Source organism: Monodelphis domestica, chromosome 3 (genome assembly GCF_027887165.1).
Source record: "Monodelphis domestica isolate mMonDom1 chromosome 3, mMonDom1.pri, whole genome shotgun sequence".
NCBI classification, from domain to species: Eukaryota; Metazoa; Chordata; class Mammalia; order Didelphimorphia; family Didelphidae; genus Monodelphis; species Monodelphis domestica.
Window position 1 is genome coordinate 19922428 of NC_077229.1, and position 17010 is coordinate 19939437.

General features: G+C 47.2%; 1 protein-coding gene across 5 annotated transcripts; it reads left to right on the forward strand.

Annotated features, from left to right (window-relative positions):
* Positions 1 to 11: 11 nt before the first annotated feature.
* On the forward strand, positions 12 to 11378 carry DUSP18 (dual specificity phosphatase 18). 5 transcript variants are annotated; one of them, XM_056821488.1, is made up of 4 exons: positions 32 to 246; positions 3332 to 3558; positions 7452 to 8089; positions 11038 to 11378. In XM_056821488.1, exon 3 carries the CDS (start codon positions 7521 to 7523, stop codon positions 8085 to 8087), a length of 567 nt encoding a protein of 188 aa, XP_056677466.1. In that variant the 5' UTR covers positions 32 to 246; positions 3332 to 3558; positions 7452 to 7520; the 3' UTR covers positions 8088 to 8089; positions 11038 to 11378. The 5 variants fall into 5 exon arrangements, with proteins under 5 accessions (XP_056677465.1, XP_007490619.1, XP_056677466.1 ...); XM_007490557.3 differs by lacking the exon at positions 11038 to 11378 and having other exon boundaries at positions 28 to 246; positions 7452 to 9186; XM_003340864.4 differs by lacking the exon at positions 3332 to 3558 and having other exon boundaries at positions 65 to 246.
* The last annotated feature ends 5632 nt before the right edge of the window (positions 11379 to 17010 follow it).

Here is a 17010-nt window from a genome sequence, read left to right on the forward strand (position 1 = left end):
CCACGCTGGGGCGGGGGCGCATGCGTGCAAGGTTGGATTGTCCCCGCGAGGACGCCGTAGGCGGACGCGGCTCGTTGCCTGGGAGACGGGTGAGGAAGGGAGGGCACGATGGAGGGAGGCACGGGAGCAGTGTGTGAGGCGGCGGCAGCAGAGGCGGCGCGGTGAGCGGGCGGCAAGCGGAATCTTCACCACGAAGACGGCGGCGGCGGCAGCAGCGACGGCGGGATCGAGGAGGCTGGGAACAGGGTGAGCCCGGGGTTGAGAACGCTAGGCTGGTTCGGCCGGGTCCCAGGGCCCAGCTGGCCTTTTCGCCCCGCCTCCTGCCCTCTCTTTTCGCCCCTCCTAGCTACCCCTTCGCCTGCCCCTTTGCCGACCCTTCCCGTCGGCCCCTTCTCCTAGGCCCGCCGTCCCTTCCCGGAAGCTCTGTCCAGTGCACTTTCAATCCCATCAGCCCCTTCGCCTCAAGTTCTTACCATAAATTTCCAGAAAGAACTTCGCGATGTAGAACTTTAGTGTGCTCTACTCCACTGCGTGGTTCCCATGGAAACCGGGGGCCTAGTCTGGAAAAGCTCCCCTCACCCCCTAGAGTCGCCATTCTCTCCAGAGCTTCAGTTTCCCCATCTGTACAACGAAAGGCAGTTGTGCAGGGAAGGAAACCAGTACTTGTTATGCGTCTACTGTATGTCAACTATTAGATTAGCATAAGGACTCTCAGGTAGCGTAGTTGGGGGTAATGTGCGGGGCTGAGGCGATGGAGAGGTGGGGGGCTCTTTAGCAGAATCCAGGGCAGTCCTGGTGTCTGCCAGCCCCGGCAAAGGCGTGGAGAAGGGGAGAAGAGGGACATTGTAGTGACCATTGACCACAGCACGATAGTTGCTGGAGCCGTCTGGGGGAACTGCTATAGGCAATGCAGGCCTGGGGAGGGGGGAGAGGGCAGCCTGCAGCCGGTGCCTTTGGGCAGCAGGAGGGGTGGGGGTCACCCACAGAATGAGGGGACTGGAAGGGAATTTCCTGGAGGCCACTCTGGATGTCCACTCTGTCTCTGTTCCTCCCAGCCTGGGTCTCACTCCATCCTCTGCCTCCATGGGTTCTAGCAGAGCCCTGTCCCAGTCTCAGCCCCCCACCCCCCACCCCATTCCCCCCAGGCCCGCACTGACCTTCCCTGGGGACAAGAGCACAGAGATTCTGCTCCCTGACTTAGCTGTTTTGTGTTGTCTGGTCCCGGTCCCCTGCCAGAAACCCCTAGGCTTGCCCCCCACCCCATTCCTCCAAGTCCTCCCTCTAACCTGGCTGACAGCAGCCCCTACATGACCAATCCTTCTGGCCTCAAGGAGTCCCTGCAGCTCTAGGGAGGTGGAAGCCACTAAGGGAGGCCTCCAATCTCCCATGGGGAGCAGGTATCAGAACCCTCATCATGGCCTCTACCAGATAGGCTCTGCCTCCAGGGACCTCCAGTGCCCACTGGACACACCCACACTGAGCTTTAAGGTTCTCACCAGGGGAGCTCTTGCTGCCCACCTCTGGCCACTGTGAAGCCAAAGAGAGAAAGGACTGGCCAGAGGAAGAAGGTGGGGGCCTCTGTAGGGAGAGCCTGGCTAGCTGAGGATCCTCACTAAAGCTGTGATTGATAGGTTCAGCAGCAGATTTCCGAGCAGAGGAACCTGGGGGGCCTCTGTACAAGGAGGGTGGAGGGAGGGGAGGGACAGAACAGTAAGTCAAACCTCTTTTGGCCAAAATGTAATGAGGATCATTGGGAAGGGCTTGCTCTGGGCTCACAACACTGCCTTTTTCCAAGTATAAGAGACCGGATATATGCCAAGAGAGGCATTCATCTGAAAAAGATCTGGGGTTTTTAGTGAGCCAAAAGCTCTTCATGGGTCTGTGCTATGGCAACCCAGAAAGGGGCTAGGAAGGGTGTGTGTGAAGAGAGCAAGGCCTAGATCACTTTTGTTTTCATTACTCTAGTGACCTAGTTATCTAGTGATAATGCACAAAGACAATCGTCTTTCTCGGCTTCCGAGAGACTACTACTACTCTAGTGACCAGTGTGGTGCTTAAGTGCTTGCTAATGGGTTGAGATATACCTATTCTACTGTATCCCAGTCAGACCATTTATGTTCAAGTCCAGGAACCCACTTTTATGAAGGGCATTGATAACCCAGAGGTCTCCCACAGGAAGCAGCCATGATGGAGAAAGGCTTCCCCTTGTTGCTCTGTGAGGATCAGTGCAAGTAACTAGGGATATTTAATGTGGAGAAGAGAGAAGGCACAAGAACTCTCTTCAGGCACTCAAAAGACTTGTGTGTGGAAGAAGGATTAAGCGTGTTCTGCTTGACTACAAAGGACTGATGGAACCAGGAGAAAGAGTGAGAAGGGACAGAGAAGCCAATTTAAACACAGGGGCAGGAAGCCCTTCCTCACCATGAGAGTCATCCCAAAGAAGAGTGGGCTGCCCTTCGAGGCCATGAGCTCCCTGTCCCTGGAGGGCATCAGGCCTAGAGGACCAAGCCCTTGTCTGCAGGGTGTAGAGGGACCTCTTCATTCAGGCTAGAGTGGCTTCCAGAGCCCCTGGACAGTTCTGTGGTCCATCAATAGTCCAGTCAAGTGAGGTTTGAGGGCACTCAGTTTTAGCCACAGCCCGCCCCAGAGACCACACACGAAGTCTAGAGTTGTCAGGATCTATGCTGGTGGAGAGAGGACCCATACCAACAAAGTGACAGGTCCTGAGTGTTGGGGTTGGAGTCCTTGTCAGTGGGTGCATCCCCCAATCCCACTTCTTCTGGAAGCCTTCCCTGACCACCCCATTTCATTTGGCTCCTGCTGCCTGGGTATCATTGAGAGACCTCCCAGTGAGGAAGGAGTGCTGACCTGGTCTCAGCTCTGCAGCTGACTAAGTGTGTGACCATAGCCATTTCCCTGGGCTTTCCTTCCCTTAAAACAAGAGAGTTTGAGCCACCATCCTAGAAAGCATTTTGGAATTTTTTTTTTTATCACCCAAGTATTTAGACCTGTCTTAAATGTTAAGGAAGAACAAAAACAAAGAAAAAACTTGTCATTCCTGATATGGCAGAGCAGTATGCTCTGAGCCAAGAATCAGAAACAAGATGCCCATCATTTGGGGAGTAGTTAAAACAAATGATAGTATGTGGATCTTATAGACTATTGATGTACCATAAGAAAAAAAAATGAACTCAGAGAAGTGTAGGAAGATTTCTTTGAACTGATGCCAAGTCAAGTAAGACAAACCACAAAACAGTGTACACGGTGATAGGGGCATGCAATTGAGCGAGTTGGAGCGCTGCTTTGTTTGAACTACCTTGATTACTTACAGCAGGAGGGAAGAACGCTTAAAAGAGTTTCATTACCATGAAGAAACCTCTTCTCCTGGAGTTAGAGCAAGACTGAATGAGTATGGGCTTTGAGAAGACAGAAAATCAAGGTGGGACACCGTTAGCTGAGAGAGGAAGGCTCGATTTTAGAAGACTGATGAGGGCATACACAGAAGGGAGTCTGTGAGGCTGCTGGCCCAGCATGGGCTTCTGGAATATGCTGAAAAAGGTAAAGTATTGATAGAATCAATAAATCCAAGCTCTCAGATACTTTCCTAGTACTCTACTCACAAACAGCTGAGTTGGCCCTGGGAAAGAAATTTCTCCTACCCATAGTTTCTTACAGTTAGCCATTCATAGTCTACCCACAGGCCTTTGTGACAGGTCCGGAGTCCAGATTCCAGAAAATATATAGAAAGAACAAAAAAACTAAATAATTCTCTGACCCAGCTCCACCCCAGAGAAAAGATAAAGGGGACTGTGGGTAGGAGTATTGTATAGACACTAGATAGATTGGCTGGTTTAGCAAGACTCCCTGTTTTCTTCATTCTTTGTTCTGAGGGATGGCTTACCGAGGAGCAGATAGGGAGGAATATATTCAGAAATCAAGGGGCAGGAAAAATGAAGAGCTATATTGATACTCAACCTGTTGGCTAAGACCAAGTATAAACACAAAAGGTAACACACGTAAGAAAAATACAAAAATCTGTAAGATTCATCATAATGCCCCATATTCACATTTAAAGTTTATAAAGCATCTTGTGTGTTATCTCGCCTAATCCTTATAAAAACCCAGTGAGGGTAGGTACTTTTATTATCTCCCTTTTAAAGATGAGGAAACTGAAGCAGCTTGTACAGCAGGATAGAGTGCTGGGCTGGGAGTCAGGAAGACCTGAGTTCAAATCCAACCCTTGACACCTACTAGGTGTGTGACCTTAGGCAAGTCACTTCACCTCTGCCTCTGCATGTGAAAAGAATACCTCAAATAGCATTACTGACAAGTGGCCCTCTAACCTCAGCCTAAAGCCCAGGCCATTTGGGGGACAATAAGTAGCCCAGTTAGACTGGAATAGAGTATATAAAGGAAAATTAGTGTGGTCCTGGTTGGACTCCATCCAAATAACATCCCTCGTCCAATTCCAGAAGGACATTGATGATTTGTAGGACAGCCTAGCAGGGGACTTGATGGTAGAAACTCACCACACTAGGAGTGGAAACTCCACCCTTTCAGCAGAAACTTTGGTGTGAATTTGCTCTCAAATCCCTCCAAGGGGACATCAAGAGTCCAGAGAGATTGCTCTGTCTTGCTATATTCACAGCAAACACATCTCTGTTGCGCCATCCCACAGGGTTGAGCTGGAGCTGCAGAAACACTTTTGAGTTAACTAGAAGTTCATGGGATTCCAGAGCTGGAAAGACTTGGAGATCACCCCATCCAACCGTTTCCTTTTATAGAGGAGGAGGCGAGACCCAGGGCAAGTGGGGAGTGGGGAGGGAGAAGAGGTCACTGATATTCATTCCTATAGTAATTTCAGATTTACAATCTTCCCAACAGCCCTGGATAACTATGTATTATCTGCATTTTAGAAATGGGGAAAGGGTCACAGAAGTGATTTTGCCTGGGGAGGTACCCAGGTTGACCGCATAGTATAAAGCCCAGATTGATGCCCAAGACATTGTTCTCCTGCTTCAGTGCTCTTTCTCCTCTCCTAGCCTACTTTTCTGTAGATAAGATTCTTGCTCTGGTACAGAAAGTTTTATTAAAGCCGAAGAAAATGGAGCACAGAGGTCATTAATTTTGTCCCCTTCCAAGGTTTTACAAGGGTGTTAGGGAGAGGAGCCTTCATCTCAGAGCCTTTCTTAACTCCTTACCCTGAGGAGCCATTAAATTTTGGGGCCATCAAAGGTCAGTGAATCAAAATTCCCTTGACAACATTATCCAGCCTATTCCTCCCAGGGCAGCCCAGGCCAAGGTTGGGCTCCTTTCATTGTGAGGGTATCCTCTTGACATCCTGTTTAAATCTGTCCCTCAGCAGCTTCTACTCACTGCTATGGTTCTACCTTGGGGCCAAACTAGGGCAAATCTAGTCCTTGTCCCATAGTGGCCCCTCCAAGGCTTGGCTTAGGGAGAGGTTTGGGGAGCATCTGCCACCATCATTACTCAATCTCCTGAGCCTGGAATGGGCTATCTGGTTAGGAGACAGAGGCAGCATCCCAAAGGAAATGCTGAGGATGGGAGAGGACCTGGTGGCTTCAGATGCTGGCTCTGAGGGGCATCTGGCCTACAGGACCTCAAATGGCCTTTCCAGTGCTGAATTCTATAAACCTAGGTGAGTCTCCAATAAAGGAGTGTCCCTAAGACCAACTGGGGCTTGTATAAAGACTTGGGTTTAACTGGTACCAAGCAGCTGCTTTACTGTAGGAGGTACTGTACTATTCCCTGGGGATACAGACACAAAACTGAGAAACATACCATGTCAGTGGCTAAGATTATCCAAGATAATGTCGGAAGTAGTGCCCATACAAGGCAAAGGTGAGGCGATAGGGCCTCTAGGTAGACCTAAGGAGGTCAACTTGATGGGAGGCATGATATTTAGTGATGAATCATAATAGCCCAAATTTATTAAGTCCCTACTATATGTCAGGAACTGTGCTAAGAACTGTACAAATACTTATTTCATTTGTCCTTCGCAACAACCTTTCAAGGAAGATGCTATTATTATTCCCATTTTATAGATAAGGAAACTGAGGCAGCAGAGGTCAAGTCACTTGCTCAGGATGTCACATAGCTAGATATAAACTCAGGTCTTCCTGACCCTGGAGCTGGTGCACTGCCACATTTCAAGGACATTGGTAAGCTGGAGAGCATTCAGAGGACCACAGGCTGGGAAGGGCCATTTGAGGACTAGTCAGAAGAATTTGAGGATTTTTAGTCTGAAGAAGAGAAGACTTGGGAGGACAGAAGAGCCATTTTCTAGTATGTAGAAGAGGGATTAGGCTTGTTCTTTTGCTCTGAGTTCTGCCCACAGGAGCCAGTGGATGGAAGAAAGTCTGGGAAAAAAAAAACTGGCTAAGCATGAGAGCCACCATCATGAAGGAGAGGGTGCCACCTGCCAAGGTGGTGGCTCCTTCTCACTGAAGTCTTCCAGCAAAGCCTGGAGCACTACTTACTGAGATATGGTAGAGATCATTATCATTCAATCATGGTTGGATCAGGAAGTCTGGAGTCTCTGCCGTCTCCACCATCAAGAGATTCTCAGTGACACTGAGCCCCTGAGGACACCCCTTCTCACTCCAGACTTTTCCAGATTCAGAGCATGAAGAAGAAAGTTGGATTTTACTATACAAGCCACCATTTACAGGGCCTCCTTATTAAATACCAAAGGTCTCTCTAGAAGCCAATTCTGAGGCCCACCCTCAGGTGATTCCCCAGTCCCTGTCCTTGTTACATAGCCATGAAAACAGTCCATCCCAGGCCTGCTTGCTTTCTTTACACTTCCCTAAAGGCACTTTGATCTGGACCTCAGGGATCCAGGTTAAGGGGGAATCCTAGAAGAATCACTTCTAGGCATGAGCCCATGGAGGGAGGGAGGGAGGAGGATGTTAAGGGGAGATGGGCAGTTGTCCAGTGGGCCTGGAAGGGCAGGGAGGACAGGAGGCCCTCAAATGGCAGGATCAACAAGGTTATGCTTTTTTCCATGAAGCTCTGGGTGACCAGGCCAATGGTTTTGAGCTGGGGGGGGTGAGAAGATCTGAGCAGTACATGAGGAAGATGGTATGGGATGCATGGCAAGGATGGGCAAGAGCAACATTGAAGGAAAGTGAGGGTGTTAGTCTAGTCAGCAGCAGGATGAGCACCAGCAACCTCAGAGGGTCTGGTCAGGAGGCCCATTTGTCTGGGTTGGGAGGAGTTCATAGGCCAGGATAAGTCTGGGAGATTCCCCATGGAGAAAGGCCTTGAATGCCAGCCTAAGGAGTCTGACCTTGGCTGCCTTGTGTATGCACATGTGTGTGCACAGACCCATCAGATGATTGCTCTCATTTACTGATGCAACTGGCTGGTGTGCTAGCTGGGGAGGTGCTGTGGTGGCCCGACTTCTAATGTTTTCCTTCTCTCCTCAGTTTCCTTTAGACAAAGAGTAGCAGGAAGATGCAGCCCCCCGTCGTCGCTGGTTTATAAAGTTTGCCTTAATGAATACATCTTTGAACACTATTCCCATTCTCTTCAGGCAGCCTGCAGTCTGTGGCCTGTCCCAGATTACTAGCAGCCTGTATCTCGGCAATGGCTTGGCCGCTAATAACAAAGTCATACTATCCAGCAACAAAATCACCACCGTCATTAACGTGTCCGTGGAGGTGGTGAACACCTTCTATGCCGACATTCAGTATGTCCAAGTGCCTGTGGCTGACACCCCGCTCTCCCGCCTGTACGACTTCTTCGACCCAATCGCCGACAAGATCCACACAGTGGAAATGCAGCAGGGCCGTACGCTGTTGCACTGTGCAGCTGGCGTCAGCAGGTCAGCGGCCCTCTGCCTGGCCTACCTCATGAAGTACCACTCAATGTCCCTCCTGGACGCTCACACCTGGACCAAGTCCTGCCGACCCATCATTCGGCCTAACAACGGCTTCTGGGAACAGCTCATTCATTACGAATTCAAACTCTATGGCAAAAACACAGTTCGGATGGTGAACTCTCCCTTTGGCGTGATCCCGGATGTTTATGAGAAGGAGGTCAGAGTGATGATCCCGCTGTGATGGTAATTAGCTTTCTGCTATTCAGGGTGAAGGGTGCAAACATGTCAGTCACTCACTCTAGACCATGGTCTGACTTGAAAATAAACTCTTCAACTCAAGCTTTAGACTTTGATCCATACCGAAAAGCAGATGAGAATGTGAGGTCAAAGAGTGAGCTCTGCTGGGGCTTCCCCCCTGAATCAGCATCTATAAAGAATAAAACTCAGTCACTTCAAAAGTTATCAAGAACTTAATGGTCAAGAACCTCCTTGGGCCCGGGCACAGCTCAGCCTGGATCCCCCAAGATTCCCTAAGTAGTCAGGGAGAAGGGTTATTGAGCAGGGAAGTCGGGCTCTGGACATTTGCTTGGCAAAGAGAGGAGCCAACAGGGAGCCTCTTGGAGCTGATCCAAGAAGGCTGAGGACAAAGTGACAGGTTGGGAAAACTTGAGTCTGGCCAGTGACCATGTCAGCCATCTTCCTAAGGCCGGATCTATGCCCATTCTCTCCTTCTGCCTGTTACTTCCCCCTCCAGTTACTTTCTGGTGAGTTCCATCCTTGAGAACCAAGAGGCCCTAACCCTCTAGAGATTCAGGGGCTGTCCAGTAACTGAATGGGGACTTTTCCATGCCCTGAGCCAAGCCAATGTGCCCCTGCTCCCTTCCCTTTCCTGAGAGACAAGGTTGCCTCATAAGTGTCCAGAGGACCATTCCAGTTGTCTCACTGAAAGGAACACTGCAGGATAACCCACTTCATCTAGGCCTTTCCTAAGTATCCTCCCGAAGTTCATCTAACTAAGCTTTTCCTTGGCATTCATAATACCGGCTAGGTAGGTTAGCTAAGACCCAGGTACTCCAGCTCCATTCCCTTAAAATAAACAGCTTATATCTGTGCCTGCTGAAATCCATGTCAGGGAACCACTAAATGGTACCAAGTAGTCAGGGTGTGCCTATAGGTGGCCAGCCCTACTCCTCCTCTAGCTTCCCTAGAGGCCCTTTAAGTGGGATGATATCTAATGATCCACTAAATGGGTTTCTAGCAGGGTTCTCTGGTGCAGTTTTATCAGCTGAAAGATCTTTTACAGCAAAGGATCCTTAATAAAACATCTGAAATTTTAAAAATTGCCTGCCTTTCCTTCTTCCTGGATTCTGCTCCTCCCACTGACCTCCCTTTTAAAGGGCCAACTTTGAACCCATGATTCTGGCCCATCACCTTGGACAGCTTCAGACCTGAGCCAGCCATCGCCAGATTTTGTGATAGGGTCCTCAGAAGGGCCAAAGAGGGCCCAGAGATGGGCTTGGGCAAAACTGAGCCCACCGCCTGCCTCCTTCCGGGCTGGCAGGACCTGTTACACTTAAGGAGTTCTCTTCTATTTACCGTTGGTTCAGGGTTTGTGTAGACCCTCCCTCAGCTCTCGCTTAGATTTGCAGTTCTTCATTGTTCAACATAAAACCCCAGTTTTAATGGAGGATTTTTATCCCACATACTTAATAAATCCAACAATGTGGCATAGTTTCCAGAGTCCTGGCCTTAGGAGCAAAAAGACCTGGGTTCAGCCTTCATCTCCGACATGAGCTGTGTGATCATAAGCTGTGAGATCACTAGATCTCCAGATTTATAAGCCATCTAGTCCAAATTTCAGATGGAGAAACTAAGGCACAGGCTATTTATATTTAGATGAACTGCCAAAGATTGAAGAACAAGTAAGTGGTGGCTAGGATTCAAATCCAGGTCCTCTGATACCCACTCCAGCCCCTTCCCATTGTATCACACTTCCTTAATGAACAGAGCTCTATCCACGATGGAAGCCACTAAAACAGAATAACTAGCATTTTCTCCTGGAGCTATGGGTTACCAGAGCTGTAAATGATTGCTCAGAAAAAGAGAATAGTTGTTTGGTTTTTTTTAAAACCAGCACAGATAAAGAGCCAGGAAGACGAGTTCAAATCCTGATTCAGGCCCTCCAGAGTGTGGGACCTTGAGCTGAATTTCTGTTCCCTGCCACCTCCACCCAAAAGGATTTTGCAATTTGTAATTAATTGCAGAGCAGATGCCAACCTGCCCTGGTAGAGGTCTCAGGAACTCTAGACACCAGTGAAGGCAAAGTCCAGTGGCATAACAGAAAGAGCCCTGGATTTAATGTGAGGAGGTCCACCGGGTTCAATCAATTGACAAATCTGTATTAAGCACCTACTATGTGCTGGGCACTATGCCACACACTGGGAATACAAAAAAAGACAAAAGAACAGTCCCTGTACTCTAGGAGTTCCCTGGCCAAAATGGGAGACAACAGGCAAACAGGTCTATTTGAAGCAAACTACATGAGGGTGTTGGGTTCCTGTAGAAGGTGGAATTGTGGTTAGGACCTAAAGAACTTGTCAAGGAAGCCAGTAGTTGTAGTGGAGGAGAGAGAGCCTTCCAAACATGGCAGATAATCCGAGAAAATGTTCAGGGCAGAGAAATAGTCTTGCTCGAGAAACAGCCAGGAGATGAGTGTCACTGTTTCAAAGAATATGTGTTGAGGGGGAGTGAGGTGTAAAAAGCCTGGAAAGGGAGGAGGGGGCCAGGTGATGAAGGAAGGGACAAATGTACTTGAGCCTGTTGGCAGTAGGGAGCCACTGGATTTTATTGAGGAGAGGGGTGCCATGATTAGACTGTCAGTTTTGGAAAATCCCTTTGATGGATGAATGGAGATTGGACCGAAGTGGAGAGATACTGGATGCAGCCCAACTTCCCCCAGCAGCTTCTACAATAGTCTGGTCGTGAGGGAATGAGGGTCTACATCAAGGTGAGGGGCAGTGTCAGAGGTCAGAAGGAGACATACCAGAACCCTACTTCTCTGCGATAGGTTTCTGGCAGTTTAGTGAGGTCTGTGGCCCCCTTCTCAGAATAATGCTTTGAAATAACCGAAGAAAATGCTGAATCTCCGGTAGACAATACTGAAAATGAAGATGCCATTTTTTCTCATCCAGGTTCACCGTCACCAGGGTCTTTCCATCTCTAATGAAAGCAACTTACATGGCGGTAGCACTTCATAATTTTTAGAAAGGAGATTTTCTCAGAACAACTCTGAAGGTTGCCCATATTTTACAAAGGAAAAAGCTGAGGTTCTGAATTGAGAACTGACTTGTCCAAGGTCATACTGCCAAGAGCCAAAGCCAGAGTTTAGACTTGAACTCACGCCACCTAATGCGCAATGGGCCCACTGCACTAACTCTCATTGCTTCTCTAATGGTCCATGATTTTGTGAAATTCTATCAAATTACAAACAATATAACAGTCATAACAATAATAAATAAATAACTTGATAGCATTGAAAGTGTCCATAATGGCTCCTGCTTTTCCAGAGAGTTTCTGGATCTCAAATTCAGGCCCTCCTCCTGCAGCAGAAGAGTGGCCAGACAGTCATGGAGTAAGGGTTGAAACATGAGAGAACGGGGAGGCAAGCAGGATCTGCTGATAAACCAGTTTGCAAATGGGGGGAATAGAGGTGCTTTGTTCCCCGGCTATGAGAAAGCTTCAGGGAAATCTGGTTCTCTGTGCCAGTGGTCAGTGAGGCTCTGTTCGTTTTCTCTCATTATCTGTGATCCAAAAGTCCTAAACTGGTCACCTGGTTTAGAGGGACCTTGTGATAGAAAGTCTAAGAAGATCCATCTCTGGAGTTAGAGCCAGGGGGTACGGTCCAAAGTTCCCCAGATTTTAGTCAGAATTAGAGGGCAGAAATGCCAGGAGCCTTAGAACATAGAATTGGGACTGTCAGAGCTGGGAGGGGCCTTAGAACAGAGACTGTCAGGCTCCACTCTGTCCGTCATTTCCAGAGAAGGTAACTAAGACACACAGAATTTGAACAAACATACCGAGGTCACAAAGGTGACCAGCAGAGCTGGGATAGGGCTAGTCCTACTCTGCCTCTAACTTGCTGGGTGACTTTGGACAAGTACCTTTCCCTCCTTGACCTTGTAGTAAAATGAAGAGTTTGGATTTTATGATCTCAGGGTTTATGATCTCTCCCTGAAAGTTCTTAATCCTCTGTGAACTCCAGAACCCAAGAGCAAAGATCACCGGAAAAAAGATCATAGAAAATATGGCTTCCCTCTGGTGGGAACCTAATCTTTGGTTCGAAATAGCAGGATGAAGGAAGTGTGGCTGTGCTGTTGCTGTTTCACAGTTGTGTGAAAAAGATCTAGGGGTCATCTTAATGCCCAATGGAAGAAACTGAATATCCCTTGACCTTTTTTTTTTTTAAACCCTTACCTTCCATCTTGGAGTCAATATTGACTCCAAGGCAGAAGATCAGTAAGGGCTAGGCAATGGGGGTTAAGTGACTTGCCCAGGGTCACACAGCTGGGAAGTGTCTGAGGCCAGGTTTGAACCTAGGACCTCCCATCTCTAGACCTGGTTCTCAATCCACTGAGCTACCCAGCTGCCCCTCCTTTGACCTTTCTGGATCAGAAACAACCCTACAATGAGCCAGATTCTTCCAGGGATCTGAATGAATAGAATTCCATTCCAGATGGTCATCCATGATCTCCCTACCCCAACAGAAGAATATTTCTATCACATGGCTCTTTTAAGATATGCAAGGTAGTTTACATATATTATCTCATTTGGTCCTCCCAATGACCCTATGAGGTGGATTGCTATCGTTGTCTATGAATACAGGAAATGGAGACTCAGAGGTGAAGTGTCTAGCCGTGGCCTCCCAGCCGGTATGTGTCTGACTTTGAATATATTCCATCCTGTATCCTTATCCAGGCTCTATCCCACATACCAAACTTGCAGCTCTAGGGAGCTTTTGCAGCTCTCTAGTAGAACACAGCTTGTAGGTAGGTCTCCCTATACATGGGTGACTGAGTCTTCTCCTACAGATGTGCCCACTGGACCAGACAGCCATCAGTAATGAGTTTCAGGACTGTTTCCCCCTCCTCCCGCCAAGCTCTTTTCCCACTCCCTTTCCCTCCATGCTAGAGGTGACCCTGGACTCTCAAAAGCCCTGCTTGCAAAGCACAAACCTTGGTGGGGATGGGAAGGGGAGGAGGGTCCTTCCTTTCACACTACACCGTGTGTCTGCCCTCCAAGGCTGGTTAAATCTGGAGAGGCTCATCCCTGGGTTAACTCCAGGAGGGAATGGCAGTCGTGGCTGTCCTCCCGCCATTGAAATCACAGATCCTTCAGCCCCTACCCCAGATTCCTTAGAATCCCAGAGCTAGAACTGCAAAGGACCTTCGGGATGATCTACTCCAACTCCCTCGTTTTAGAGAGGAGGAACCCAGGTCCTCGGACTCCAAAGCTGTTGTGTTGCTGGGACTGACGCTTCTTCCTGTACCCATCATTTCCTTCACATCATCCATGAAGACTGATCGTTTCCCACCTCCTGGAGGGCAGGGACATTTTTGTCTTTGTATCCCTAGTGCCTGGCACATATTAGGTACTTAATAGATATTTATGGAATGGAATTAAGCATACACTACACCAGGTTAGGCCCTGAAGAGACAAAAGAGAAAGCAGTTGTGTCCATCCCTGCCTTTGGCATGCATGAGAAAAGGTGACATGATTCTGTTTCAACAGTCACCATGCATTTATTAAGCTCCTGTTACCATGCTCAGCACTGGGAAGTTGAAGAAATAAGGAAGTGTCTGCCCTCAATGAACTTACACTTTTTTAAAAAATCCTTACCTTCTGTCTTAGAATTGAGAGAGAGAGTTTTGGCAGAAGAGTTAAGTTCCAGGTTAGGAAGTGTTTGAAGCTAAATTTGAACCCAGAGCCTCCTGACTCCACACCTGGATCTCTATCCGCTGCCCCTATGAGCTTATATTTTCTCTTCTCTTCCTTTTCTCTTTTCTTCCTTTTTTCTTTCTTTTTCTTCCCTTACCTTCTCTCTTAAAATCAATACTGTGTACTGGTTACAAGGCAGAAAAGAGGTAAAAGCTAGGCAGTGGGAGTTAAGTGACTTGTTTAAGGTCATATAACTTAAGGAAAAGTCTGAGGTCAAATTTGAACCCAGGACCTCCCTCCCATCTCTCAATCCACTGATAAGTGACAACAGATACTAATATGGACATACGCTATCTATACAAAAGTGGTGGAGTGAGGAGGGATGGATGATGAATAAATAAATGAACAATAGAGCATTTATTAAGCAGCTCCTATATGCTAAGCATTGGAGATACAAGTTCAAGCAGGCAGAGTAATCTATCTTTCCACTCTAGGTAGGGTGTATGGCACATGAAGGGATTTGGGGAGGAGGATACAACCTCAATGGTTTGGCAATGGTGAGGAAGGGACATGGAGGCCGGGAGTCAGCTCTTCCTGGCTTTTGAAAACAGATTTTCAGTAAAGGCATTTATACCTCAGAAATTGACCAGCTACAAATCAAGGCTCCTTTTAGGAAATGTAATAATTAAAATAGTAGAAGACATAAACTGTTGCAGATAAAAGAGTGGTTGGCTTAAATTGTGACCGCAGAAAATATGGTTTCAAGACAGTGTCTTGTTTTTAAATCAAATATAAGGTGGTTGCCAGGGGAAAATTCCCAAATATGAAATATACCCAAATCGACTGGGTTTTATAGAGATTTTAATTAATACAAATGAGGAATTAAAGAAAAGGAGAGAGAGAAAAGGGAATAATGAGAAAAAAGAGCTAGGCCAGCTTAGGCCAGCCTTAAGAGAGAGAGATCAGTCAGTCTTTTATCCACTCACCACAAGATTTGTCCCAAGCAAGATTCTAGTGTTCAGAGAGACACCAGTTCAGCTTTCGCCAGCTGCCATCTCCAGAGAGAGTTCCTCTGAGACTCCCTTCAAGGCACTTTTCTTCTTCTTTTAAAGGGAATTTTCTCCTATGTCACCTCCCCTAAGTTCTCACATCTACCAATCACAGTAGACGTTTTCCAAAGGACAGACCATTCTTACTTCACACCTAAGAAGGCTAAACTTTTGAGTAATTCACGCCTGAGTAAGTTCTCACCTCTTTGCCTTTTGCAAGTTCTCAAGTTGCCTGACCTTTATAGGTACTTAGCACCCTTTTGTATTAGATCTAAAAATAGGCACAGCTTAAGAACTTTTGCCTTACTATAAGTATGGGTTTAAGTATTTTTCATTGTTCAGCAAGGAGTTTCTTCCCCTAAAGCAGGCTTAAGTAGGGGTGCAGTAGAGGTCTCACATTCCTGATCTAAGTTCCTTCATTGTTTAAAATGGGGAATAGTCTTAACCAAATCTTATGAAGTAGGGTCTGAGAATTTTTAAGATTCACAGAAATAAATGCTTGTCGAATCATTGATTGATTAACTAGGCTGTTGGATGTACCCATTATCCATTGGTTTTGCTAAACTGTTCACATTTCTTATGTTTTGATAAGAGAAGGTGGGGTAGGGAGGGAGAGAGTCATATTTGAAGATGAGTATGTTAGGGGCAGCTAGGTGTCACATGTGGATTAAGAGCCAGGCCTGGAGTTGGAAGGTCCTGGGTTCACATCTGGCCTCAGACACTTCCTAGCTGTGTGACCCTGGGCAAGTCACTTCACCCCTATTGCCTAGCCTGTACCTTCTTCTGCCTTGGAACTGACACTGTCGATTCTAAGGCAGAAGGTAAAGGTTTAAAAAAAGAAAAGAAAAATGAATACAGTGTAAAACAAAAGGCACTATATCTGTATATATGTAAATATAAATATATTTTTACATATAAATCACTATCACTTTAAAATAAATGAAAGAAAAATTTGATAGATACAATGAGGGAGTTGGCACAGAGTCTCTCTAAGGCTCCTTCCACTGTCCCTCTTGTGATCTAATATTTTTCTAAGACCTGGTTTCAAGATTTATTTCCAAGTCACTCAGGACAACCACTGATAACATATTGGGCTGCCAATGGCATTTCTTCCTGAAGTCAAGGTAACCGATTAGGAGCCAATAAGGGCCATCACAACGTGGGCCAAGATTGAGGCTCCTTACTCAGAAGGAGGACCTCAGCCTATGTGGTGACCAAGAAGAAGCCAGGATTATTCCCTGGTCCAGTGGTCAGGAGAGTCCTACCTAGGGCAGAATGATCCGGGTTTTGTCTCAGGGTGACAGACGTAGAGGGTTCAGCTTCTGGCCTCCAGCAGCAGAGGAGCTAGGGCTCAGTGCCAAGTACTAGATGGCAGGTTAGGGTGAGCACCACCTGAGCTCAAACCCTTCCCTGCACCTTCTACCCCACCCCTTCCAACAGCTTCTTCAATAGTGGTCCTGGACCACCCCCACCCCCACCCCACCACCTGGAATGCTCTTCCTCCCCACTGCCCCCTCCCAGAGTCCCTCTCTGCCTTCATACAACCTAGGCACCACCTTCTCTAGGAAGCCTCTCCTGATCCTTCTATTGCTGGTGCTCTCACTCCCTCCCAGACTACCTTGACTTTATTCTATAATCTATAATCCTATATCTATATTATATATTATATATCTATAATCTATAATTCTATATTCTATAATCTGGTAACTCAGATAAGGTGAGGGACTGGGGAAAGACCTGGGTTCAGATCCCACTAGCTAGTTGTGTGACCCTAGGTAAGTCCCTTAACTTGGCCATGCCTCAGTTTCTTCATCTAGAATATGGAACTGATGGTAGCCACAGTATTTTCTCCACCAGATTAGATCATAGGAGCTGGAAAAAAACCAGAAAGATTGCCTAAAAGAAATGGATTTAGTACCAAAGGATTTGAGTTTAAAACCCAGCTCTGCTCCTTAACTGGCTATGTTGCTTTAGGCAAACCCTGCTCTAGGATCATTCTGGGACCTCAGTCTCTCATCTCTAAAATGATAGGGTTCAACTAGATCACCTCTGGGGTCCCTTGCAGCTCAAAAAAGCTAAGGCATTTGTATTTAGTTATTAAAAAACAAAAACAAAACCTCACCTTCCATCTTAGAATCAATACTGGGTATTGGTTCTAAGGCAGAAGAGTGGTCAGGGCTA

Excerpts from the sequence above, each read along its gene's own strand:
- DUSP18 (XM_056821487.1), top strand. The coding sequence starts at position 7,521 with ATGAATACATCTTTGAACACTATTCCCATTCTCTTCAGGCAGCCTGCA.